Source organism: Mesocricetus auratus, unplaced genomic scaffold, assembly GCF_017639785.1.
Source record: "Mesocricetus auratus isolate SY011 unplaced genomic scaffold, BCM_Maur_2.0 Super-Scaffold_2245, whole genome shotgun sequence".
NCBI classification, from domain to species: domain Eukaryota; kingdom Metazoa; phylum Chordata; class Mammalia; order Rodentia; family Cricetidae; genus Mesocricetus; species Mesocricetus auratus.
In genome coordinates, this window is record NW_024429180.1 from 2,692,961 (window position 1) to 2,719,199 (window position 26,239).

Genomic DNA, 26,239 nt, shown 5'->3' on the forward strand with positions numbered 1-26,239 from the left:
TGTGAGTCACAACTTGACATCTCAGCTCCCCCTTTCTTCTGCATCCTCGACGCATGTTCAAGGGGCCGTTCCCAGGAGGGAAGCGGGGAATAAACGTCCTGAAGTTTGTTTCTCCAGCTTTTCTGTCCTCTACACAAGACCGAGGCACCGTGGGACAGAGGGGCCCGAGAAGACTCGTTACCTTCCTGGGTTTTCCGTCCTTACACACACTTGTTCCAGAGACAAGGAAAGGGTTTTCCATTCTTACACAAGACAGGAAAGCGGTGCCCATTCCCTTGGTCTCTTTCCCTTGGTCTGTCTTCTTCAGGAGCATCTCAGCCGTGCATTTCACTAATCAGCTCCTGGCTGGGGCAGAGGCGTGCAGTCTCCCTGTGTCTGGCTTATCTCAATACGGTGCCCTCCGTTTCCATTGGTGTTGGAGCCTCGTCCCAAGTTTTCCTTTTTTAAAATGGCATCTGTGTTGTTTAAAAGATGGGATTTGACGGAATTCCACCTAGGCTTCCTCATCTCCAAGAGGTCTAGTCCGGGTTGAAGATTATCTCCGTTTTGAAATACGTGAGCTTCAGTTTATGCTTTGAGATTTTTTCCCCCTCTCGGATTCTTTCTAGATTTCCTAGGAGAGTAATAAGGGAATCTTCCAAGTAAACAAATTTGACTTTTAGAAGACATTTAAAACGAGACGCTGGCAGGGAGGACGCTGCAGATGGGAACGACGGCTCCAGACGATCAGCTTTGAGGGGGCTGAGGCTTGGGACGCGCCTGCTGTGCGCCCTGGCTGTGCTCGGGCGCTTCTGTGATGGCCCAAGAGGCCGGCAGAGCTCAGCATGAGCTGACAGTCCATAGAGCTAGCTTTCTGGTGGCTTGTGGGCCGCAGAGCCCCTTGCCCTGGGCTGCATCCTAAACCCGTCCACCTCCCCGGGGAAGATGTAGCTGCATTAAAGTCACAGCAGATCCTGTGTAGAGCGAGAGTTGAGGCTGTGCTTGTAAGAATTTCTCGGTTGCATTCTCTCCTGTTACCCAATTCGAGACGGTGTCCTTGAGTCTTCCGTTTCAGGAGCAGCTCTCTTAGGACACAACCCACCCTAAGAGTCACTCTGCAGTAACAGAACAAACGCCCCCGCCTGACCATACCACCCTTAGCACACAAGCTCCCTCGAGGGTGACAGAAGGGCCATCAACCACAGGCCCCATGCCCAGGAATAAGCACAAAGTGGACCCCGTGTGTGTGTGTGTGTGTGTGTGTGTGTGTGTGTGTGTGTGTGTGTGTGTGTTCTTTCTTGTTTTTCTTTTTAATTTATTTTGATCTTAATGGTATTTTGTTGTTTATTTGACCTTTATTTCTTGTTTTATTTATTTATTTATGTATTTATTGAGATAGAACAAGGAAGAGAAAGGGCCTGGAGTTGGATGGGAAGGGAGGGAGGCGGGGGAGGATCTGGGAGGAACAGGGTTGGGGAAAGAATGTGACCAAAATACACTGTGTGTAAGAAATTTTTTTTTAGTTTAAAAAGTTTTAATGAGATTTTTCTTGGGGGAAGATAACAAGGCAGCTCCCAAGCTAAGGTAGGCGAAAGACCAGGGGAAGGATACCGGCTTGGACATTTTTGGAAGCTATCTGGGGTTGAGGGGACCTTAAGTTGTTTAACTTCTTACCGGCGTGTGCCAAGGACTCACCTACCTGGACCTTCCCGTCAGCTTGCCCAGACGGGGCACGGAACAGAAATGGAGCTCAGACGCACCTGCCCTCAGCGCAGAGGTCGCTCTTAGCGTGAGCTGCTGTGTTAGGATAGACACGCAGGCTGGGCCACGCGCGGACGGTTCATGTGTTAGTAGTACTCTAGCTTGGGGGCATTTTCATCGCTCCACGTGGCACCGGCCACGTAGCATTCCCCACGGAGTCATGGCCACCCCAGCCCTTGGTAGTTAAGTACCGGTCCGACTCTCTCCCCTTCCTCCCTTCTGTCTTGTGTAGCAGCTCAGGGTGGTTCCACGTTCGTGACCCCTCTGCCTCGGCCTTCAAGGGGCGAGTTGCTCACCCAGCTGTGTTTGCTGTCTCTGGGCTTGCTCATCTTGGCCATTTCATTTAGGGAACTGTACCGTGTGCGGGTCATTTCGTGACTGGTGTCTTTCAGCACCGTGTCTTCAGATCCACTCACGTGGCACGCATTGGCGCTTTGTTCCTTGTGTGTGTGTAGGTGTGAGTGCCTCGGTATTTATGTGTGTGTGTACACCCAGGGCAGAGAGAGAGAGAGAGAGAGAGAGAGAGAGAGAGAGAGAGAGAGAGAGAGAGAGAGAGAGAGAGAGAGAGAGAGAGAGAGAGAGAGAGAGAGAGAGAGAGAGAGAGAGAGAGAGAGAGAGAGAGAGAGAGAGAGAGAGAGAGAGAGAGAGAGAGAGAGAGAGAGAGAGAGAGAGAGAGAGAGAGAGAGAGAGAGAGAGAGAGAGAGAGAGAGAGAGAGAGAGAGAGAGAGAGAGAGAGAGAGAGAGAGAAAGCAAGTTTGCCTTTTCTGAGCCAACCTGGTGGCTAAACAAGACATATAGTCGTTTTGGGATCATGTGATAGGAGTGTTCACTGTAACCCCCCCCTTACTCCATTACATGGCTCTCTGTTATCTTCCCACCCACCCGCGTCCCCGTAATCAATGGTTATATTTCAGTGTCGGTTAGCTTTGAAATCTACAGATGGAAATGGTTGTCTAGGTCAGGAATATTGGACAGCTCCTAGAAGAATGGCAGTCTTGTTCTAGATGTGTGTGTTGTAAACGGGAAGGCCCTCCCCACGTGCAAGCGGGAGCCAGCGTAGTCTTGTGCCAACCAAGAATTTAACCTGCCACCCCTTCCTTGAGAGTCTTGGGACAGCACTGTAGCGGCTGTCACCGAGCTGAGCCCGTGGGCCAAAGGACCCGCATTAGTTGCGGGTCAGAAATAAGTCATATTGACTATGACTGAGACTGTGGCCGTCAGTGCCTGCCTGCCCTTGCAGAGTACAGATTGCTGCTTTAGAGGCTGGTGGCCAGCCAGACGGGGCAACCTTCTGCCCGTGCTCTTTGAGTACCCGGGGTGGGTGGGTGGGGGGATCCTTTTAAGTGGCGTGGACTTGGGTAGCCCTCTCCGGTGAAGAGCGGAGGTGGGCAGAAGCCCTGGGCCACATAGCAGTCACGCGTGTACCTCTCTCGAGCTCTGCTGCCAGCAGAGGAAGAGGCTGTTTGAAGTGTGCTTACACGTGTTTCCATAGCAGCAGTCATCCCAAGCCTTTCGGCTCCGTGTTTAGACACCCTCCCCCCCCTTCCCTTGGCTTCCCTGTTTCCCCTTCGATGTGAGATTAAACAAGCAGAATATTTAGGTCAAGGAAAGAGATGTTTGCTAATAGAGGTGTTTGGCGAGGCATTCTGGGAGAGTGATTTCTTGCAGCACAGGATTCTTTGTGCCTCCAGCAGCAGCAGCAGCAGCAGCAGAAGCAGAAGCAGCAAAGCCGCCGCTGCCGCATCTGCAGCAGGGTGGCTGTCTGGCACCGTCTCTTTTATTTTGGGCAGGTTCTGAGACTCGGAGCAATCCCAGGCAGATCCGAGGGAGCCAGCACATTCCCACCAACCCCAGGTTAATCTTCTGCACATTCATTAACCGTATAGCAGCGAAGCAGCTTACTGGGGGAAAAAAAAAAATCAAAACCAAAACGATGCTCTCACCGTCTCGGCACATCTGAGGTGTGTCATCTTGCTTTTGCACACCACCCACCCCTCCTGTTTTACACGGGGAGAGCCTGGATTTTTTTTTTGGGTGTGTGTGTGTGTGTGTGTCAGATTGTTGGGCAGGAACGGATCCTGGTGCGACAGCTTGGCGGTTCCCTTCTGTTCGGTGCCGGTAACTGCTTGCCATGAGGATGGTTCAGCGGGAGCCTGTTGTCCGAGGAGCCAAGGAAGCTGCCGTGGAGATGGAGCAGCGATTGCTAGAAATCTGAGCGTCCACACCTTGGGGATGGGCTGCACCACCAGTGTGATTCTCTTCAAAGGCATCCGCACCGTTTTCGAGAGAAACTGCGCTTATGTGTGCGCGCAGCAAGGAGAGAGAAATGCCCTTGAATATGCAGCCTACAGCTGGTCCAAGGAAGACTCGGAACTATTGATCTCCCCATGCCTGGTAAAAAAAAACAGAACAAAACGCCGTCTCATTCAATTAGCAAGTAGCTCCGTGCCGTTTGTTAGAAGAAAGCTCGCTGCAAAGCAGCTCTTGTCTGTTTCGATACGCTTATGTGTGTGCTGTCTGTGGGCAGTGTGCGTACATTGTCTGTGTGAGCAAGCAGCCCGTGGTCCTGAGCTTAACGTTCCAAGCACCTAGCTGCATGTGCGAGGATGCTACCTGTGTGTTGACGAAGGTAAGCGTGGGCAGAGGAGATGGTGTTTCGTTCGACTGGCTCTGTAAGGCAGCTTTACAGGCTTCCGAGCTCTTGGTCTCATCTTAGCAGTGGTATGTAGCACATGGGGAAACCCACATGGGACCCCCTTTCCCAGTGACGGTGACATTATTCGGACTCTGTGTTTCTCAGCCTTTTGCCTGGCTTGTCTTGCTCATAGTGGCTGTGGTCAGTCCTCTCATTCAGGGAGCGTAAAGGAGTCGTGAAAGAACTGGACATGATGAGGAGGCAAATATTGATGGCCCCGTTTTCTTAAAACTCAACCCTAATGTCTGTGGGTGAAGGGTCACGAGAGAAAGCCAAGTTTAACCTCCCCTCCCCCCACACTTTGCCTTCTGTCCCCGATTGGGAGAGGCGTCGAGTCACCGATGGGCGTGCCTCCCGGTGACCCCCTCTTCCACACACAGCAGGCTGTGAGGAAGCACATCCTGGCTGTCCCCCCCTCCCTCAGGATGCCTTGCCGTTTTCCCTTCTGTTCTGACTGCAGCTTTCGTCAAAAAACGAGTAGGGACAGGTATGCGTGAGAATGTGTGTGTGAGCCCTGCTGGCAGTTGCTCGGCTGGGCGAGGCACAGGCAAAGGCAGGGCTGCTTCAGCTCCGGTGGAGAAGCTGCCTTCTGAGCCCGAGGGGCGGGGGAGGCTGGTGCACCCTGTGCACCTCAGGATTGGGTTTGCAGGAGCCCAGGGAGAGGACGCGTCTTTTTTTTTTGTGGAGGGGCTCATGCCATCAGTACTCAGAAGACTCCGGAGGAAGAAGGGAGAGCGTCATAGGAGCTGTCAGAACGGTTTGGGAGTCAGTGTTATATTTGGTGCCGACTGTAAGTGGTGCTATAGTAACTGTTGAATATTTTAAGTGCTGCGTATTTTGAGATACCCTTTGGAGAACAGCAGCTTAGAAGGGACTTAGCCCGTGACGGCGCCTTCCTCACCGCCTACCCGTAGCCACAGCAAGCAGCCTGGGACTTTAGACGGACTAGTCAGGGCAGTGCTCCCACCCTGTGCTGCAGGCTGGTGCTCCTTAGGGCCTGACGGACTTGTCCTGGCTTACCCCACCTGCTTTTTCTTTTCCTTTGATTGCACAAGAGGTTGGTGACACGCCTCAGGCTTTGTGGGACCGCAGTTCCTATACCATGTGGGCCACTGCTGGCCGTCAAGATGCCACTGAGTGTAAGGACATCACTGGGTGCCTGGCCCTGTCCGTGCTTCTGACTCTGTTCATGCTCCCAACCCTGTCTGTGCTCCTGGCCCTGTCCGTGCTCCCGGCCTTGTCCGTGCTCCTGGCCCTTTCCGTGCTCCTGGCCTTGTCCGTGCTCCTGACTCTGTCCGTGCTCCCAACCCTGTCTGTGCTCCTGGCCTTGTCCGTGCTCCCGGCCCTGTCTGTGCTCCTGACCCTATCTGTGCTCCCGGCCCTGTGTGTGCTCCCGCATCCCCCTTGCACGTGCCAGGCAGAGTCAGCTTTGGGAGCAGGTCAGGCTACAGTAACCCTCTGCTTAGGACCCCAGTAGTTCAGGGTCAAGTGCGGAACCCATACAGAGGTCTCCCCCACCACTGCTCACTTTCCCACCCACACCTGCTCAGGTTCCCTCTGTCCTTCTCATGCTCTACCTCACTCCGACCGTAGAGGCTCCCTGGGACGTTGCCACCCACGCCCTGCGTGGCTCTCGCCTGTCCCCGCCCCCCCCCCCCAGGTCCTCGCTCAGCCACTCTCCCGTAAATGCCCAGTGTTAGCCTGCGGCACCCCAGCAACGCCCTGCCCATGCCACCATGCGGGTCACCTCCATGCGAAGGCGGCCTGACCTAATAATCTTCAGGTCATGCTGCGGGCCCCTCTTAGAGTCTCCAGCTTCGGTGGGGACGGCGTCTGCCTTGTCTGCAGCCCCGGTGATGCCTCCAGCTCGTGACTCTATCCGGTGTCGGGCAGGTGACAGCTGAACTTAAGAGTGCCACCTCACCCCAGCCAGTCAGTGCCTACCGGACCTCGTTGGAGGGCGTCTGCTGTGTGTGTTGGGATAGGCTGAGGACTCGAGAGCCCCCCTAATCCTGGAGACTAGGTGTCCCCAGCATCTGCCCGTCAGCCAGAGAGCCTCGTGCTCTCACAGCCTCATTCGGACCTTGGTGAAATTTCTTATCTGGCCAAGTTTGGCACTCTCCCCCCTCCCTGGACTGAAGCTCACCGTGAAGGTGACGCTCGCGGTAAGGATGGGTGACTACTAGTCTGGCTTGCTCTGGAGACACTGAGAGGCAGTGGAGTGGTCAGTGTGATTCCAACAGCGCTTGCTGCTCTTGCAGAGGACCGGAGTTCGGTTCTCAGCGCCCATCTGTGGTTCACAGCTGCAACCCCAGCTCCAGGGGCTCTGAGACCCTTCTCCTGGCCTCCCTGAATACCCACGTATGCGTACGCGTGCATAGACACACATGGTATGTTAGTAAAATGTAAATTTTTTTAAGGAGCGTGGTTCTGGTCCCAGTCTTCGGTTTTCAAAGCCCACACCCGTGGCTCGGTAGCCGTGAGACTGTGGACTGTGGGCGGCTTGCTTCATCTCTGCTCCTCATTGTCATCTGCTAAGTACAGACAACATGGTACTCACCACGGGGGCTGCTAAGCCAGTGGGTTGTCCAAGGCTCCTAGGACACCGCCTGCATCGTACGTACAGTGCAAACTGTAAGTGATTGCACTGTGGCTGGGGTGGGTAGCCTCTTCTTGGCAAGCCCCGAAAGAAAGTTCTCCTCCCCATATTCTGAGTGGTTGTGCTTTCCTGAGTGACAGCGTGTGTGTGTGTGTGTGTGTATGTCAGTGTGTGTGAGTGTGTGTATGTGAGTGATGTGTGTGTGACTGTGTGTATATCCGTGTGTATGAGTGTGTGTGACTGTGTATATGTGAGTGTGTGTGTGAGTGTGTTTGTGTGTGTCTGTATATCTATGTGTGTGAGTATGAATGTGTGTGTCTGTTTGTGTATTGTGAGTGTGTTTGTGTGTGTCTGTGTATATCAGTGTGTGCATGTGTCTGTGAGTGTGTACATGTGTGTATGTGTGAGTGTGTCTGTTTGTGTATGTGTGAGTGTGTTTGTGTGTGTCTGTGTATATCAGTGTGTGCATGTGTCTGTGAGTGTGTACATGTGTGTATGTATGAGTGTGTCTGTTTGTGTATGTGTGAGTGTGTTTGTGTGTGTCTGTGTATATCAGTGTGTGCATGTGTCTGTGAGTGTGTACATGTGTGTATGTGTGTGTGTATGTCTGTTTGTTTCAGTGTGTTATTTTGAGACAGGGTCTCTCTGGCTGGCCTGGAACTTGTTTGTAAACCAGGCCAGTTTCTTACAGATCTGACTGCCTCTGCCTCCTGAGTGTCATTGTAAAGGTGTGTGCCACCATTTCAACCTTTTTTTTTGAGACTGGGTCTCACTATGGAGCTCTGACTGGCCAGGAATTCTCTGTGTATACCAGGCTGGCCTCAGAGTCGCAGAGATCCACTTGCTTTTGCCTCCTGAGTGCTGGGATGAAAGGTGTGCACCACCACTCCTGGCTACTTTTTAAAAGTGTTTTTTTTTTTTTTTTTTTTTTTTTTGGTTTTTCGAGACAGGGTTTCTCTGTAGCTTTGGAGGCTGTTTAAAAGTGTTTTTAATTGGGCCCAAGCTTCTTTCAAACTCCCGAGAGACCTTTGAACCTCACCACCCTGACTTGTGGAACTGCCACAACATTCTTAAATTGTTAAGTCTCGCTTGCTGTTTCCTGATCATCACTTATGATGATATACTTGGTTCTGTCTGCTTGCTTTGATCTTACTATGTGTGTGAGTCACTTTTGGATTAAGGCAGCATGTAGATTAGCAAGCAGAGTACTTATTATACAGCAACGAAAAAGCCTGTGATCATCAGGGAGGACCCTGGTCATCAGAGATTACTGTTTGTGATCATCAGGGAGGATTATTCATGATCACTAGGGAGGACCCTTGTCATCATGGAGGACTCTGATCACCAGGGAGGACTGTTTGTGATCATCAGGGAGGATTATTCATGATCATCAGGCAGAACTCTGATCATCGGGGAGGATTCCGATCATCAGGAGGAACTCTGGAGTAGGACACAGATAGTTTTGAGTGCAGTCTTCAGCTTTGTGAGGTTGGAGGATGGGCACCCTCTCTACTGGAAGGTTCTGTTTATGTTTAAACAGTGAGGAATCAGCTCCATGGAGGGAGGTGCCCTGGAACTTACTTGGTAAGTGTAGAATGATTGAATTTCAGATATATCCCACTTAAATATGTGTGTGCATATGTTCATGTATGATGTATGTGACTGCACACATGTGCTGGAGTGCCTCTGTGTGTGTGTGTGTGTGTGTGTGTGTGTGTGTGTGTGTGTGTGTGTGTGTGTGTGTGGTGTGTAGACCAGCATGTGAAGACTAGAGAGCAGCCTCGGGTGCGTTCCTTAGGCTCTGTCTACTTCGATGTTTGCTTTTTGGAGACAGGATGTCACACCATATATTTATATCTAAAGCATGGTTCTTGGCATGGTCCTCTGCTTCCAACTGAGCCATCTTCCCAGCCTTCTCCTGTTTAAATGCTGACTGCCTAGTCTAGGGCACTTGATACGGAAGATTGGCTTGGGACAGGTCTCATTCCCGAATATGGATTTTTCCTCAAGGATGATTTTTTTGCTTTGCAAAGTAATTGAATGACTTAGCTCATCGCATTGGGGAGCTTGGCTTGATTGCTTGCGCTGGGTATGAAGCAGCTGTGGGGCCACTCACATCCGACATTGCTGGTAGGCTAGTGTGGGAGAATCCGCCCAGCTTCTCTCTCTGGCCAAAACCTTCCACGGGAGCTAAGGCTGAAACTGAAGTGGAGCATCGTGGATTCTGCGTTCCCGGACTGGGAAAATCCCATTTCACTCATGGCCGGCACGGCCATATTTTACTTCCTTTCTGCAAGTGTGGAAGAGTTGAAAGCCTCTTGCCTTATTCTGTGGTGTATTCTGTGTCTGCTGATTATAGCTGAGGAGAAAGAGGTTGGTCAGTTAGAACCACGACGGCTCCTCCTGCACACCAGGGAGCGATACAAAGTGGGGGAGGGGAACTACCTACGGGCACAAAGGGAGAAGGAAATGACCGGTCTCAACGGCTGGTGTGTATGCATGCACGTGTGTGCACATGTGCTTGTGTGTGTGTGTGTGTGTGTGTGTGTGTGTGTGTGTGTGTGTATGTGTGTGTGTGCACGTACGCTCCAGCTCACCTGTACTTACATGTGGCAGCCAGATGAAAACCTTGCTGTCATTCTCAGGAACACCGTACACCTCATTTGAGACAGATTCTCTCATTGGCCTAGAGGTCACCAATAAGACCAGACTGGCCAGTGAGCCCCGTGTCCTCGCCGTCAGGGGTAGTTACAGGTGCGCCTGCTGTTTTCATTTGATTTCTGGGGATTGAACTCAGGTCCTCCTTGAAGGCACCTTGTTGACTGAGCCATTGTCCTAGACCCTTGAATTTCTTTGTTATAATATTATTTGTTATTATGTTATACCCCATTGTCTTACTGTGATAAATGCAACTATTTTATCCATTGTGAATTAAAAAAATTTTTAGAGTTTTTTTTGTCTAGTTCTACTAGTGTAGAATTTTTGCTAAACGTCTTCAGTGAGGATTTGGCTTTTCTCAGCATCTAGGGTATTTTTCTCTGAGTATTTCAGCCTCCCCAACTAAATGGTCCTTCGGGATTATTAAAAAAAATAGTATTGGCAGTGAAGGTCTTTTGACTGGTTTACTATTTTAACAGCTGTTTATTGATGCTGGACAAAGAGAAGGGAATTGGAGGCACCCATCTCTCTGGCCACTAAGAGCACCAGGTCTTGATGCGTGCCTCTGGGATAGGCATCTATGGGATGGGGGGAGGGGGCAGGCAGAAGTTGTAAGTGCAAAATGGCAGTGTGTTCACGAGCTTGAGGGTCTGGGGGAAGTGAAGGGTGGTTTTGATAGCTCTGCTGATCTTTCATATCCCTCTCCCTCTCCCCCGCACCCGCCTCTGCTCCATCTGGTGGGAGGGGACACTAATGCTTCAGCGACGCTTGGTCCAGCCTTAGTCCGGAGTGCAGCAGCCCAAGGTCCTGTCTCCAAGGCCTCATCGGCACCCACCATTTTATAACAGTGGGATTTGTTTGTTTATCTTAACGTTCGCTAAACTACAAACAGGCAATAAACCGTGGGAACTGAGCAGCCTTAGAGCCACTGCACAGAGAGAAACCGCTGTTTTAAATATCTCAGGCGACGTATTTGAGACTGCCATCCATATGTAGATCATAGATCCGCTCATAAGAATGCATTTATTATAGTGATGCATTATTCACCACTAAAGCTTGACGGAGGATTCAGGAAAGCACAGTCAGCCACAAGCCTTAGAAGCCAGGCATACACCTTTAATCCCAGCAGCCAGTAGCTAGGAGGCGGTGGAGCACACCTTTAATCCTAGGACTCAGGATTAAGAGGTAGACGGATCTCTGTGAGTCCAAGATCACCCAGATCTACACAAGAGTGAGTCCGCCTAAAAGGGAATTATGGCTCACACTTTTAATCCCAGCATTAGGGGAGTATATACGATAGAAGCAAGGTTTCAGAGAGACTTTCGTTCTCGGGCCACGCTGAGGAGAGGTTACAGCTTGAGGGCCCTCAACAAATCTTGGCCTTTGCTATACCCTGACCAAAGATGTCCAACCTTTGGAGCCCTGAGAAGCTAAAGTCTCACGTAGCCGGCACGAGGTTGTGTATGGCCACCCAAATGAACTACCATACAAGGATGACATTACAACATATTATCTTGTATGCCTTGTGTTGAGAGACCACAGATACCTTCCCGTAGTCGGAGTTTCTCTGTGTCCTGGCAGCTGATCCCAAACAACCACTCAGAGAATTACTATTAATTATAAATGTTCAGCTGATCAGCTTAGACTTGTTTTTAGCCAGCTCATACAACTTCAATGAACCCCTTTCTTATCTGCCCTCTGCCGTGTGGAGGCGGCTACTTTCACCACGGCTCACGCTCACCATGCTTCTCTCTCTCTCTGCATCTGCTCCTGACTCCGGAGACTCCGCCTTCCTTCTTCCCAGCATCCTCCTCTCCGTTTGACTCTCCAGCCTAACCTCTTCCTGTCCAGCTATTGGCCAGTCAGTTTTTTTTTTTATTAACCAATGAGAGTAATACGTATTTACAGTTTACAACGTTAGTTCCACAGCGTCCTCCGTGTCAGCGGGCACACTTAACATCTCATTCGTGATGGTGTCTCATCTCATGCACGTAATGTTTTTTTTTTTCCACCTGTGCTCACTCTTGGTTCTGTTATGGCCAGCATCCTTGCATGTGCGTTTTAAATGCCTGTCTTTGCAGGATTCTTGTGGGACAGCTAGGTCAGGCAGCGCTCACCTTTTAAAGGGTCTTTGTTATACATGGTAGATTGTTCTGCAGAAACAAGGAGTTTAAGAAAAGTTCAAGACAAGGGCTGGTGATAGGGCTCGGCAGGTAAAGGTGTTTGCTGCCAAGCCTGATGACCTGAGTTCAATTCCCGGGACCCACAGGATGCACGTTGATGACTGACTCCTGAAAGTTGTCCTCTGACTCCCACATGTGTGCTGTGGCGTGTGCTCCTGTCTCCAGCCCATAATAAATGTTTAAAAGATGTTTTTTCAAGGCAAGCAAGTTTGCGTTCTCCTGTTGTGACACCGAGTGGGGTGGCCCTCATTTCTCTGCCCTCCATTAAGCTGCCGGTGGGGGCTCTCTGTTAACTAGACCGCAGAGACTTGGATGTCTGTCTACCCCCTCGGACTGGGGCTCAGCTTCTGGAAGTAAGGCCATTAGCATTTTTCCATTTCCTAGGGGAGTTCTGAAATGTTGAGGGGACGGAATGTGTCTGTCCTGGGAGGTTTTCGCCCTTGGGAGTTAGGATTGCTGTTTCATGGATGTCCAGTGGAGAGAAGGGTGGTAGGGGCACCGAGTGTAAACAGATTTGTGAGGGTGCTTGACTCCACCCCTGCCTTTTCCACAGGGCTGTCAGTCTGCATTGCTTCCGTGGCCTTAGAGAGGAAGGAGCCTCTGGCTTTCTTGCTTTTTAAAAGTAACATCCGTTTTTTTATATTGAGACTCTGTAATTATCGTAGGACGTCCAGAGGTGGAAGAGAGGAATGAAGAAGAAAACAAAACTAGCCGTAACCCCGAAGGTCATTAATTACGTGGTATATTGTTTTGTAATGATTTTTCTCTGCATGTGAACATACGAGAAGTGGGATGATATTCTAGAAGTCTCTTGTGCCCCTTATACTTCTGGTTTTATTAGAAGTGACTTCTAATGTCCAAAGCGTCCTTTGAAACATGATCCGAGTGTGTAGAATGTATATCTTCTGCTATGCACATGTTAAGCTTTACTGAGTCACTTCGGTGGGTATACCTTAAGATTGCTGTGGATCAAGTTTTACACCAAAGGTCTGTGTGACCAGACAGTCGTTTTTGTAGGCCTGATTCATAAACGTGAATTTATTAAGGCAAGAAGGACCTTTATTTTCCTGTTTTATTATTATTATTTTTTAGACGATTTCTCACTATATAAGCCTGGACTAGTCTTCTTTTGTTTTTGTTTTGAGACAGGGTTTCTGTTTAGTCCTGGCTGACCTGGGACTCACTCTTAGACCAGGCTGACTTCGAACTCAGAGCTCTGCCTGCCTCCGCCTCCCAAGTGCTGGCATTAAAGGTGTGTGCATCTACTGCCTAGCTGTTTTGTTCTTGTTGTAGGTGTATAAACATTATACCTTCATGTGTTTATATGCACCACGTTCCCCCACTGCTTGTGGATGCCAGGGGGAGTGTTGGATCTCCTGGAACTGAAGTTACAGATGGCTGTGAGCTGTCACATGGGTGCTGAGGACCAACCCCGGGTCTTTTGGAAGAGCAGGAAGTGGTCTTGACCACTGAGCCATCCCTCCAGACCAGGAAGGAACTTACCCTCCATACATAGCACCTTTATTACTGATGATTGACTACATTAGGGCTTAGTATATGATTGTGGTAAACATTTTTGGAGAGATGGAAGGCACATCGCTAAAACTCGAAATCTTCTTTAGATCTATCTCAAATACTCTTTATTTGGTTATTTGTCTTCTAATTTTAATTTACTTTTCAAAAATTACTACATTTTTTAGTGTGTGTGTGTGTGTGTGTGTGTGTGTGTACATGCTCACACAAGCACGCGCATACACGGTCAAGCGCAGTGTGGAAGAGGACATCTTGCAGCACTTGGCTCCCTCCTCCTGCCTCGTGCGACCCGGGATTGAACCGAGGTTGTCAGGCTCGCCAACAGTCGCCCGTACTTGCTGAGCCGTTTCACGCTGGCCCTTGTTTAATTTCTTTATTGCTTGTCTCACTAACAATTTGGCATATGCATGAAATACGTGCCTTTTTTTTTCTTCCCCCTGCAGCTTTCCTGATGACTTTCATGCGTAGAAATTCTTGCCTGTCTGAGATTGGATAGTCACCAGCAGTTTGGGTCCTGGTGTCTCTTGGCATGACTGTGTGTGGTGCTTTATAACAGCGGCAGAGGTGCGCTGCCGTGGCGGAGACCCGTTGTGTTCAGTAGCTGGTTGAGAGAGTTTGCTGTCCGTCCTTCACAGCAACTTGCTGACCTCCATTTTTTGTGGACCTCAAAGATGACTTACATATACACCTTAGTGGATGTCCTGGTTTGATCCCTAGTCCCCTTCGCTACCCCCACTCTTGCTGAAAAGCCACCCCACACCCATCCTTACTCGTTTCCTGTATTGTCCAGCATGCCCCAGAGAAGGCAAGGCTGGTTCTTATCCAACTGACGGTTTAATCGCATTACAGAACAATGAAATTGTTTTGGAGAGAAATACATCAATTTGTATTTAAAAACGTAGGGCGCCAGGCGGTGGTGGCGCACGCCTTTAATCCCAGCACTCGGGAGGCAGAGGCAGGCGGATCTCTGTGAGTTCGAGGCGGGGCTGGACCGACAGCCTCCAAAACAACACAGAGAAACCCTGTCTCCTAAAAACAAAACAAACGTAGGGCAAACAGGAGAGAGAGGGCTCATTGGTGCTTGCCATTCCTGCTGAGGACCCGAGTTCAGTTCCCAGCACTCGTATCCTAGGCCATTCACAATTTCCTGTAACTCCCGGTTTCCAGGAACCTACACCCTCTGACCTCCTCGGGCATCAGGCATATGCATGTATATAGTGCACATGTACTTCTCTCTCTCTCTCTCTCTCTCTCTCTCTCACACACACACACACACACACACACACACACACACACACACACACACACCAAATCTTTAAAAACCAAACAGGTTATGCTGCATAAGTAGCTGAACTCAGTAATCCTTTTTTTGGAGTTTATAGACAGATGCCCAACACCTAAGTCGTGGGATAAAACACGTGTTGGCTGGAATCAGGAGCTAAGGGTTAGCTGAGTGCATTTGTGAATTCTTTTTCTTGGGGGAAATAGCCTGTTTGTGAAGAAGATCACACTGCTCTTTGTACGGACTTCCGGTTCATTCTGGCGACAGAAAAAAATTCCGTGCCAGCAGCTGCGTCCTCCAGAGTCCTGGTTTGTTTCTCCATTTTTCTGCCTTTACTCATAAGTGAATGCTCAAAGAGGACAGAGGCGTCAGAGGTGGTTCCAATGCAGAGACAGACAGACAGACAGACACACACACACACACACACACAGGGACAGACACACGCATACCCAGGGACAGATACACAGGGACAGACAGACACACACAGATTAGTGGAGAGGCCACCTTTGGTGCCCTTCCCCTATCGTGAGATTGAAGACTACATTAATTGTCATCCTGGAGCCTTCATCCAGTGGCTGATGGAAGCAGGAGCAGAGACCCACAGCTAAACCTGGAGCAGAACTCCTGGAATCCCATTGTAGAGAGGAAGGGGAGGGGCATGAGCAAAAACAGTCAAGATTGTGCTAGAGAAACCCACAGAAACAGCTGTCCCAACCTAGTGAGAGGTCACAAACCCTAGTCATAAAACTGGGGAACCAGCGTTGGACTGAACCAAGCCCTCTGAATGTGGGTGCCAGTTAGGAGGCCTGGGCAGTCTATGGGACCTCTGACAGTGGAGCTAGTATTTATTACTCGTGCTCAAATGGACTTTGGGAGCCCATTTCCTATGGAGGGATACTATTTCAGGGACAGACAGACACACACACAGAGATACACAGGGACAGACAGACAGACACAGAGGGATAGACACACACACACACACACACCTCCGGCAGGGATTCTATGTACAGGGTAAATGCTGATGTCTTTGCAGGGACTCTATGTACAGGGTAAATACTGATTACCTTCCATATCTCCTGTGCATTCTTAAGGACAGTTACTGTCCTAACTCCCGCAGATCTTACATGTATAGCGAAGGGCTAGATGCTTGTCTCTGTGTGCGAGTGTGCATGGCTGTGCATGTATGTGTGTCTATATGGTTTTGCTGTCAGCTTTAGTACTAAAATGGCCAATGAAAGGCCGTCTTACTGTTTCTTCAAATGTCAGTTAACAACCAGAAACCTTTTCTGAAGATGTATTCTAAGCAACGTATTTTCTAGCTAGTGAAAAACAGCTCAGAAAGCTCTAGCTTGTGTCGTTATGAGCCTCCATGGAGGGACAGTTTAGAACTAGTTTCCAGTTGAGGTTTTTTTTCTCCCACCTCCCTCTCCCTCTCCATTTCTTCTTTTCCAATTCTATTTTGTGAGACTGTCCTGTGTAGCCGAGACTGGTGTTGAGCCAGCCTCTGCTTCTTAAGTGCTGGGATTATCTTCATGAATACCCGGCTTTCCTCTCTTCTCGAGGTCTCATAGGTCATGCCCGTGTCCAGCCTCTGTGGTGAGAGTTTGTTTATAGGGTTCTCAAATACAGTAGGGATGGCTGTTGCCCACAAGCTACATACCTCCACCCTTTCATGCCTTTCTCTGTGCGTTTTCAGGCTATGGAATAGGTTAACGTTACTAGAGAGCCCGGTCTTAGAGGTTATTACTTTCCTGTGTTTTTACTTTCTACTTGGCAGAGAGCCTCAAGCCCGCCTTCACCGACACCCCCCCATAATTTCTCTAATCGTCAATTAGCCATTTGTGTGCTGACCCCCATAATTCCTCTAATTGTCAAATGGCTGTTGGATGCCTACTAATCGTACGGTGGTGTGGTGGAAGAAACCACGGTTTCCGGCTCCTGACGGCTTGTAGGGCTGGTGAGCAGAGGGACTTGAGATGGGAGTGAGGCCGGGTGACAGGAGGCTTCGCTGGTTTAAGGAGACTGGAGGGTCATGGAGGAGGCTCAAGCTTCCACAGGGCTGAGTGTGGCGGGGCCTAGAAGACACAGAGGCACCACAGTGACCGGAGAGCCCGCAGCAGGAGGGAGCAGGTTATCTCACTCTTTGGCATCAGGGGTAGCCCAGACTACTGCGCCCTCTCCTGCCTGGGATCACGGGCCTGATCCTGAAACTTTGTAACAAGGAAAGACACGTGGCCAGGTTCCTGCTTTAAAGGGCCACCCAGGGCCACCCAGACCTCGCAAGAGCTGGCGGATTAGGGAAAGGGAAAATTCATCAGTGAGATCGTTGTAACAAAGTGACAGGTTTCAGTGCCCTGAATTAAAGTGGCGCTAGAGACGGGGAGGACATACCCAGACTCAAGGAAATCCAGCCGGAGACTAACCGGTAATGGGGAGAGGAGGGAGAGGAGGGAGGAAGGGTTCTGCCACCTTGGGTTTTGTCCAGGGTTATCTGTGCTCCCTCACCGTGTGTGTGTGTGTGTGTGTGTGTGTGTGTGTGTGTGTGTGTGTGTGTGTGTGTGTGTGTGTGTGTGTGTGTGTGTGTGTAAAGGGGGGTTTTACTTGCAGGAGTCCTCAGGATAGTGATGTAATGGTGGATCCCAGCAGAGAGGCGAGCGCTGTCTCACTGAAGCCGGGGAAGCCCGGTGGAGGGTTCAGGAAGGAATCCACGCCCTGGCGAAGGGCTTAGGAAAGGTCTTGGGCACAGTGGTCAGACAGGTGCAGGACAGGCTGCCTTGAACGTGCAGACAGGATGACTGTGTGCTACGCACACAGCTTTGGTGGAGTGCGTCTAAGCCGCTTGCCTCCAACTCGCCAATGCCCGCCACCATCTTCATGGTTCATCGAGACGTGTAACGAGATGTGTGTGTACAGTGCACTTGTGGGTACCACAGAATCTTGAAGAGCCCCCCCCCTTTAAGTCACTGGTGACAGAATAAAGCTATCTTCGGGCACTTCCTCCTCCCTCAGAGAAGCTAACGTTGACTGAGAGTTGACGGCTTCCACCCTGTTCCCAGGCCTCTGTCTGTGCCTCTGTTTACTGTTTTGATCCCTAGGATAACAACCACGGGCCACATCCCGTGACTACCTTAATGGGATAAGTGGCAAGGTCCAGGGATGAGGGAGAGGGAGAAGCCATCCAGAGTCCTGTGGCCAGCTGCGTAAGAAGGCCAGGTGCAGGCCAGTGTTTGGTTCTGGAACCCAGCCGGTTAACCAGCAGCGTGTGTGCCCGTCAGTGCCATCCAGGCCGTGAAGGCAGCAAAAAGCCAAGTCAAGGCGTGCGGGGAAAAGTATACAGAAGTGAACGAACCCGGCAACGGCTGATGGGTGAGGAGCAAAAGCCAGACAGCAGCTGGGCAGGAACCCGTCCTGGTCTAGGCTGGGAACCAGACGTGAACCCAGGGAAACAGCTGTCAGATCCCGCCCGGGACCCAAAGGTCCTCGTGCACCTGCTGACCTGGAGGGGCAGAAAGGGAGCTGAGGGAGGGCGCCGTCTGAGCCCGGGTTTGGGGGACAAACGCAAAGGCCCAGGAAGTCAGGGTGCAGGTGTGGAGGAGCCTGGGGAAGTGGGGGAGCCTGCTCTTGTGTTGCCTGAGGAATGCCGAGCAGTTCAGGACTTGGGGCCAGGACGAGCCAGCCAGAATGATGAGGAACGGCCTCGTGGGCTGAACAGTCCCTGTTGTGTTCCAGCCTGAAGCCTGCACAGCCCTGGATGGGGGCTGGTCCCTTCTGTCCCATAAGTTACCGTCAGCTAGACCTGAGGCTTTCCCAGGACAAAACCTCAAGCTCCCCTGGAAGGTCAGGGTGTGTTCTAGAGCCCACATTTACGTGACTGCTGCGTGTTGGAAGTAGATGTCAGAGCCGGGTCCTCTGATGCAGACGGTGGCCGTGCTGGAGGTCAGGAGGGCACACGCGTGTGCTCTGCAGATGGTGGCCGTGCTGTGTGGGTCAGGAGGGCACACGGGTGTAGTTTGATTGAGTCTGGATGTCAGAGACAGACCCAGCTTGTGTGGGCCCCATCGTTTTTCCCTAAGTTGGGATCCCTGATCAGGAAAAAAAGCGTGAATACCAGGTGAAGTTCAGCCCCCCTGGGAGGAGCTCTAGGGAAAGTCTAGAAGCTTCCCCATGATCTTTTGCCTGCGCTGCTGGTGCCTCAGGCCCTCCTCCTCTGGTGCTTCTACGCTGTGTCATTGCTTCGTGTTAATCTCATCATTTTAGCCCTCGGCTGGTGGTCAGTCATCTCCTTCAGGTCAGCCCAGGTCTTGGCACCATGACACTCCTCACACAAGGAAAACCAGACGAGAGACCCCAGGGACCCGGAGGGGCTGAGGGCCCCCGCGAGGTCTCACGTCCCCGTCCCGTGCCAAGGCTGAGGCTCTTGTCTCCTCAGACTGATGATGCAGGAGCGAGGAGCCTGGGACAGGGAACAGTGACTCTCGTTTGGATTTACTAAAGGCATCTGGGGTCTATCTTACCTGAAACACCTCACCTAGACGAGATAGTTTCTTAACCCGGTTTTAGTGGTTTCGACGAGGGAGAGGTAGTGACCTAGAAACAGTGGACCTCAGTCGTACTTGGGAAATGAGTTTTGTAACAGTGGAGAGTAAATCTAGTCTGGGCGGTGCCTTGGACCCGTGCAAGGCCTCTTTCCAGGGAGGCCACAGCTGCATGGCCAAGGATAGGAAACCGTTTGGGAAGGATGCCTGGAGGCCCCTTGGCTTTCTTCCCCATGTCTATACCCTGGCATTTGGAAGCCCCCCCCCACTCTGTGCCTCACCCCCTGGGTGGCCACCCGCCCCCCCCCACAGGTGCTCAGAGTCACCCCCCCATCCCCACATGCCCTTTCATTCCCTGTCAGAACTTAACAGTTTCAGTGTGTGAATGATCTCAGCCGAATGTTAGGTTTTTAATCTGTTTTTAAAAGTCACACTGTGACATAAATAGCTAAGGGACTGATGTCTGCCAGAAGGCCATTTGCATCTCAGAAGGGAGTTGGTTAACTAGGGGAGGCACTGGAAGGGTCCTGGGGAGGCTTTGCTTTGCCAGTTTCCAAACCAGGAGTGAACGGAGACTGTGCTGTGCCGGACTGTGGTGTGTGGCTCTGGTGTTTTGGTTTGGTGTCCGGAGAAAAGATCTCAACCTCACGTTCCTACCTTCTCTTCTAAGTAGTTCCCCCATCGGTTTTCTGCAGCGTGTTTCTAGTGATGACACGGGGAAGGCACCCTTTCTGGCGAATGGCCTCCTCTGTGTGGGTGTTTTTGCCTCTCGGAAGCCTGTCTTCCGCCATGCCTGCGGGAGGTTGAGTGTGGGAATCCGGCACCTTGCTTTGGGAAGCCCTGGCTGGTGTTCTTGTGACTGAAGTACCTGCGTGGTCCACCGTGGCCTCCCTCTGAATTCCCAGGACCTAGTAAGACGGTGGAAAGATGCTCTGTTCACGTTCAGCTCCGTGCCCGGCCATCCGTGCCCGGCTGGGTCGGTGTTACGCATGGGTTTCACGTTCAGAACACAGGGCAGCGGCTGGAGAAAATGAAGGGAGAGGGGTCGTTAAAAGGGCCTCTTCCTGTTTATAGCTGAAGTTGGTCAGCAGACTCACCCTCCATATATGTTCTCTCTCTCTCTTGGATCCCCGGTAAACATGAGGAGATTTGAGGGGGTCTACAGGGGGTGGGGCAGAGCCCTAAGTATTTCACCTCTCCCCTGTAAACAGGCACCATTGTATTACTGTTTTCTTTTCCTTTGTTAGACTTTAATTTTATTTTATGTGTATTGGCGTTTTGCCTACATGTATGAGTATGTGCCACGTGCGTGGCTGATGATGCCCACGGAGGCCACGAGAGGGTATGGGATCCCGTGGAGCTCAGAAAGGGATGTCAAATCCCTGGGGCTGTAGTTACCGAGGGTTGTAAGCCACTCGTGGGTTCTGGGAATCAAACCCAGGCTGTCCCGAAGAGCAGCCGGTGCTCTTATCTGCTGAGCCGTCTCTCCAGCTCCTGTTTTTTTTTTTTTTTTTTTTTTTTAATTTCTATCCCGGTAGGGTTTCATGAGGTCCTTTCCCCAAGAGCAGGCAAGGGAAGGCTAGTGATGCCTGGCTCCTGGATGGGGGCGGGGGAAGGGGGGAGCTGAGGCCTAGTTTCCAGTTTCGTTTTACAGCCTGATGCTGTTGTGTCACTGAAGGACGCAGGCTGCTGTCCAAATCGTACTCTCTTGTGGCCAGCATTGTAAAGCTGGTGGAAACTCCGATCGTTTGTGCAGATGTGTGTTCTATCTACAAGAGGCTGGACCCCGTCCAAAGGCAAAGTCTGCAGGGATGGTCTTAATTTTAAAAACAACCTCTGGCTACCACGGACACTTAAAACCTCATTTGTTTGTGTAAATTTTTAATCCCCCCCCCCATTCTGTGAGAAAATAAACGTTAAAAAGTAGAAGCAGAGAAGGTAAGTTTTAGGGCTGTTTATGCTGTCTGTCTCTCAACCCCCACACATATAGGGCCAGGCTCTCAACAGATAAACTGGAGAAGAGGAGAGAGGGTCAGTTGGTCCCTGAGATAAGTGAGGAATCTCTCACTTAAGAGTTGCATAAGGAATTTATCTTGAAAGGCAACTTAAAACTGTGTTTGTTGGGCTGGAGAAATGGCTCAGAGGTTAAGAGCGCTGGATGCTCTTCCAAAGGTCCTGAGTTCAATTCCCAGCAACACATGGTGTCTTACAACCATCTGTAACAAGATCTGGCGCCCTCCTCTGGTGTTCAGACATACATGCAATGCAGGCAAGAGTGCCATATATATAATAAAACAAATTTTAAAAACTGCGTTTGTTTTCCCTTTTCAAAAGATAATTTTAGGTGTCTCCTCCTTGGCCACCTCTCTTCTCTCCCTGTGCCCCCCCCTCCCGCCCCTGCTCCGTTTGTGTGTGGGCTATATGCACATGCCTGCGTGTTTGTGTTCGTAAGTGCTCCAATGACTCAGGTTCTGGGCCCTGTCCACCCACCCTCTCTGAACATGGGAAGGATAGACTGATTAGTTGGAATGACCGTAGAAGGAACTCAGGCAATCGGGTATCCATGGATCTTGCTTCTGAAACAGACTGTGCTCAGCCTGCTGCGTTGTCTGTGTCTTTGAGTGGAATTGTTGTCACCATCAGAGGAACAGAGTGGAGTTGTTGTCACCATCAGAGGGACAGAGTGGGGCTGGCCCACGCCCTTACTTCCCGCTTGTCCAGTCGTCCGTGGCCAGGCAATTTCCATGGGCTCTAAGGTTGCTTCCCTTTTCTCCTCCACCCCCCCCAGGAGGCGATGGCTTTGCTTTCCTACCTCGACCGCCTCTGGGACTGTGAACTAATGGTGGCCACCCGTGGTGGAATGTCATGATGAAGATGGCCGTGGCTGGTGTCTGGACGGCTTCCTGTTGTCCGCCATGTCAGTCTGTACCACCGTGGGGAAAGCAGAGCAGAGTGAGCCTTTGCCCATTTTCTCTGTGACTAGATCACCCATGTGGAAAGCCATCCCCTTCATAGGACTGGGCAGACTTATCAGTCTCAGCACTGTGGACGTCTTTGGTTTGGGAACTTGAGCATTGTAGACTTTGGCGTCTTCTCTGGTCTCACTCATTTGATGTCAGTGTCCATCTCCCTTTCCATAAATCATGACAACCTAACAGTACCTCCAGATGTGACCAAAATCCCCAGTAGAGTAAAATTGCCCAAGTTGAACTCATGATCAGAGTATCTGATAGGTAGAAAGGGTCAGTGCTCAGAACGAGACGAGGTAGGAGGGCTGGGCACCCGTCCAGTCCGAGCTGCCACCCGGGGCTGTCAGGACCCTAGATGGACACCTGTCAACTCTGAGCCGCCACCCTGGCTGTCGGGTGCCCCAGCTTCTGCTGGGGTTCGTGCATTCAGCTTACCACTGGCAGTGGGTATTTGGTCCTGGACTTCTAAAGTAGACAATGTCTTCTTCAAGATTGATTGATTCTATTATTTATTTATTTTTTATTTGTAAAGCACCAAGACAAGTCTTATTTTTAATGAGCCAGTTTTGCAAGGAGTTTCTCTTTTTATCTCTTTTTTTTTTTTTTTTTTTTGAGACAGGGTCTCTATGTATTTCTGGCTTTCTTGGAATTCACGGTTGTAGACCTATACTACTTCCTGGCCAATCAGTGTTTTATTCATCAATAAGAGAAACTTATATACAGAAGACCATCCCCCACCAAACAGACAGACACATACATACACAGGGACACACACACACACACACACACACACACACACACACACACACACACACACAATGCCCTCAACAAAGAGGTGAACGCCAGCTCTCTGTGGCAGGACATCCCTGCCTTTTGACCCCCTCTCCCACTCTCTGCTCCCCCTTTCTGCACCTGGGGGTCACCTCCCCGGAGTCTCACGACACCAGTCTCTCCAGCATCAGCCCTGTGAGAATGTAGTTCCTTACTCCTCCACGGCTTCTTATTCTCTTTACAGCTTCACAAAATCTCAGCCCAAGCCTAAAGATTTGGCTTTTTAACTGTGCTCTAACATGCCTGAAGCCTTAAAGGGCCAGCAGCAGCTGCACTTGGGAGCTCATTAGAGAACTCATTCTCAATGAAATTCCACGAGGGTGAATCCGGGAGGCATTGGCAGCTGGGCTGTTGTTGGTAGCTCACGGTGGGGCCTGGGTGGGGGAAGTCTAGGTGCTCTTGGGGTGGGCCAACCCTCCTACACAGACCTCCATGGGCTGGATCACCCTAGGGAGGATTAGAACGGGGCCCAGCAGTCTGTTTTAACAAGCTCTCTTGGTGATGCTGGCACTGTGGAGTCAGGAAACACCGCTTACAGATGCCATTCCAATGATACCGCGCCTCCTCCAAAACATCCTGACAACTCCCCAACAGCTAGTCAGCCCAGCCGTCCTTCCTATTGTGACATCTTCTCATAGTGGAGTAATTAGTCAAGCTAGGTGGCTGCTGTAACCCAACTGCGGGAACTTTGCCCTGCCGGTGTTTATCTCCTGACTGTGCCTGGATCCTGTCGGGCGTGCATTGGGTGGTCTTGCCTGTGGCGGCTCAGAGCCTAGCTGCTTTCCATCTTGGGACTGCTTGTTGCCAGGGCCTCCTCCGAGGCCGCCTCCAGTGTCTCTGCCTCCAGCACACCCACAGGTGGAGAAAGAGCAGGAATGACTAAGCAGTGTGTTTTAGACTTAGCCACACCATAGCTTTTTTCTAAAAGAATTTCAATCTCTTTAGTAGCAAGGGGATTGGAAATCGTGTGTGTGTGTGTGTGTGTGTGTGTGTGTGTGTGTGTGTGTGTGTGTGTGTTAGCAAGGGGATTGGAAATTGTGTGTGTGTGTGTGTGTATGTGTGTTTTCTGATTAGGAAAGAAATGGCAGAATTAGAGACCTTCTAATCTAGCATTGTCCAATAATAACGCCTGTTTTTATTTTATTAGTTTTTTTAAATCATAAAGATCCAACTGCCAGATATGTATTCTGTCTCTAGCTAAACGCTTACACCATAATGTGTTATATATGTAATTTTACCTCTGTGGTAGCACACACATTTGCCAGTATATTTATTTTTCTCACACATAATTTAATATTTTTGGCAGCTGTATTAGAAACAGGAAGAGGAGCAGATGACATTGGTTTTAATAATATGCTTTGTTAAACCTAGTAAATTAAGAATCCTTTAATCAGTAAGAAAGTGATAAACTAGGACTACAAATTAGTAATAAGGTAGTTTTGATGCCCCAGGCTCAGACTCTGAAGGCTACAGCCAAAGGATATTGAGCTGAAGGGCCTGCTTTGGATTTCAGAACAGAATTAACCCTGGGAGCTAGAAGACCCTGCCTCAGAAATGTAGAGGCTATAGCTTCATGGTGCAGTATTTGTCTAACATACAGAGGGACCCCAGCTTTAATCCCCAGTCATGTGTATCCTACTAGAAAGATGTTCTGTGCTGTTTTTGTCTTGCAGTAGACTTTTAAGCTCAGCTTATAAACACCTCTGTCTGCATATCCGTGTTATTAGTGGACAGGACAGGCCTAGCCTGTTCCCTCCCATGGTTGACATTGGCTTGCATTCCTTTTAGACCATTGTACACTCCCCCTGTAGGAGGCTGCGTGCTCCTGGAATGCCCCACTTCTTGTATAGTAAGTACTCTGTGGTTAAGAATATAGAGGAGGTGAGGAAATGGCCCAGGCAGTAACGTGTGTGCATAAGACCTGAGTTTGACACCTCATAACACACGTTAGAAAAAAATAACCGGGTGTGGCTGCATACACGTATAATCCCAGGCCTGGGGAGGCAGAGACAAGGGGGGAACCCTGGGCCTCCCTGGGCAGCCAGTCTATCCTAGTTAGTGAGTTCAGGCTAATGAGAAGCTTGTCTCAAAACAAACGACAAACAAAACCCCAAGGTGGATGGCACCTGAGGACAGCAGCTGGCTGGGGTTCTCTTCTGGCCGCCACACTTACGCATACATCCCTCCCCCATAGGCACGTGTGCGCGCTCGAGCACATACACACACACAAGCACACACACATGTGCACACACACGCATGCACGCACGCACGCACACACGCACGCACACATGCACACACGCACGCGCACGAATGTGTATGGTGCACGCTCACACTCATCCTCACACGTACACGACAGATCTTCAGAGTATTTGAGCAGCACAGAGTTTCATATGTGAATGGGTCACTGGGTAAATACAGAGGAACATTTTGGGTTCTTTTCTGAAGTGTTACGTTATGGAATGTACCTGGGCACCCAGAGTCTGTCCAAGTCGGTGCTGTAGTAGAAGGACAAAGCAGTCCCAGTCAACTCTGGCCTTGATGTTTGTCACCGAGTCGCAGAGAGCTCGTGTGGAGAAACACCTTTATCAGCTGCTCTGGCGTCTTCAGTCTGTGACTCTGTGTATCCCCGAGGTAAACGATGATGACTGGGAGGTGACACATCCACTCTGGAGAGCCGACCCCTGGCAACCGTCGTGGCGGCTCTAACTCAGTTGTTAATGCATTAGTAAAGCTCGAAGTTCCGTGTTGCTTGCTCTGTGTTAGTGGCCTTCAAGGTGGCGTACACTGCAGTTATCTCAAAGTGAGACGTTGTGGGAAGGTGTTGTATAGGCCTAGCGCTCTGGATTGGAGACAGGCGGACTGCCTGTTTAAGGTCCCTCTTGGTTATCTGTCATTGAGACCCATCTCGAAGTAAATAAAATGTAGAGCTGGGCGTGTGACCCATTGCATGCCTGTAACCACGGCACTCCCGAGGCAAGGATGAAGATTGTTCGTGTACTCAGGGCCATAGCAAGTCCCAGGCCAGCCAGAGCTACCAAGTATGACCATGCCTCAAAAATAGAAAAACCACAACCACACCACCACCATTGTAGGTAACCTCTCCATTGCTGTGCTAAAACCCAGAAAGCAACCTGGGAAGAAAAGATTTTTTGTTGTTGTTTGCCCTTCCAGGTCATAGCTCCTCACTGAGGGAAGTCAGAGTAGGGGCTCACCC

At 50.5% G+C, this 26,239-nt stretch overlaps 1 protein-coding gene across 13 annotated transcripts in view; it reads left to right on the plus strand.

Annotated features, from left to right (window-relative positions):
• Window positions 1-26,239, plus strand: part of Dock9 (dedicator of cytokinesis 9) — a 252,776-nt gene that overhangs the window by 56,677 nt on the left and 169,860 nt on the right. For 2 of the 13 annotated variants that reach the window (XM_040743374.1, XM_040743389.1), the window contains exon 1: window positions 3,347-4,134. The exons of 5 other annotated variants lie outside the window; for them this stretch is intronic. In XM_040743374.1, coding sequence (XP_040599308.1) covers window positions 3,973-4,134 — 162 coding nt within the window. In that variant the 5' untranslated portion in view covers window positions 3,347-3,972. Of the gene's footprint in view, window positions 1-3,344; window positions 4,135-26,239 lie in introns of those variants that run through there. 6 more of the 13 variants (XM_040743402.1, XM_040743733.1, XM_040743495.1 and 3 more) reach the window with 4 other exon arrangements.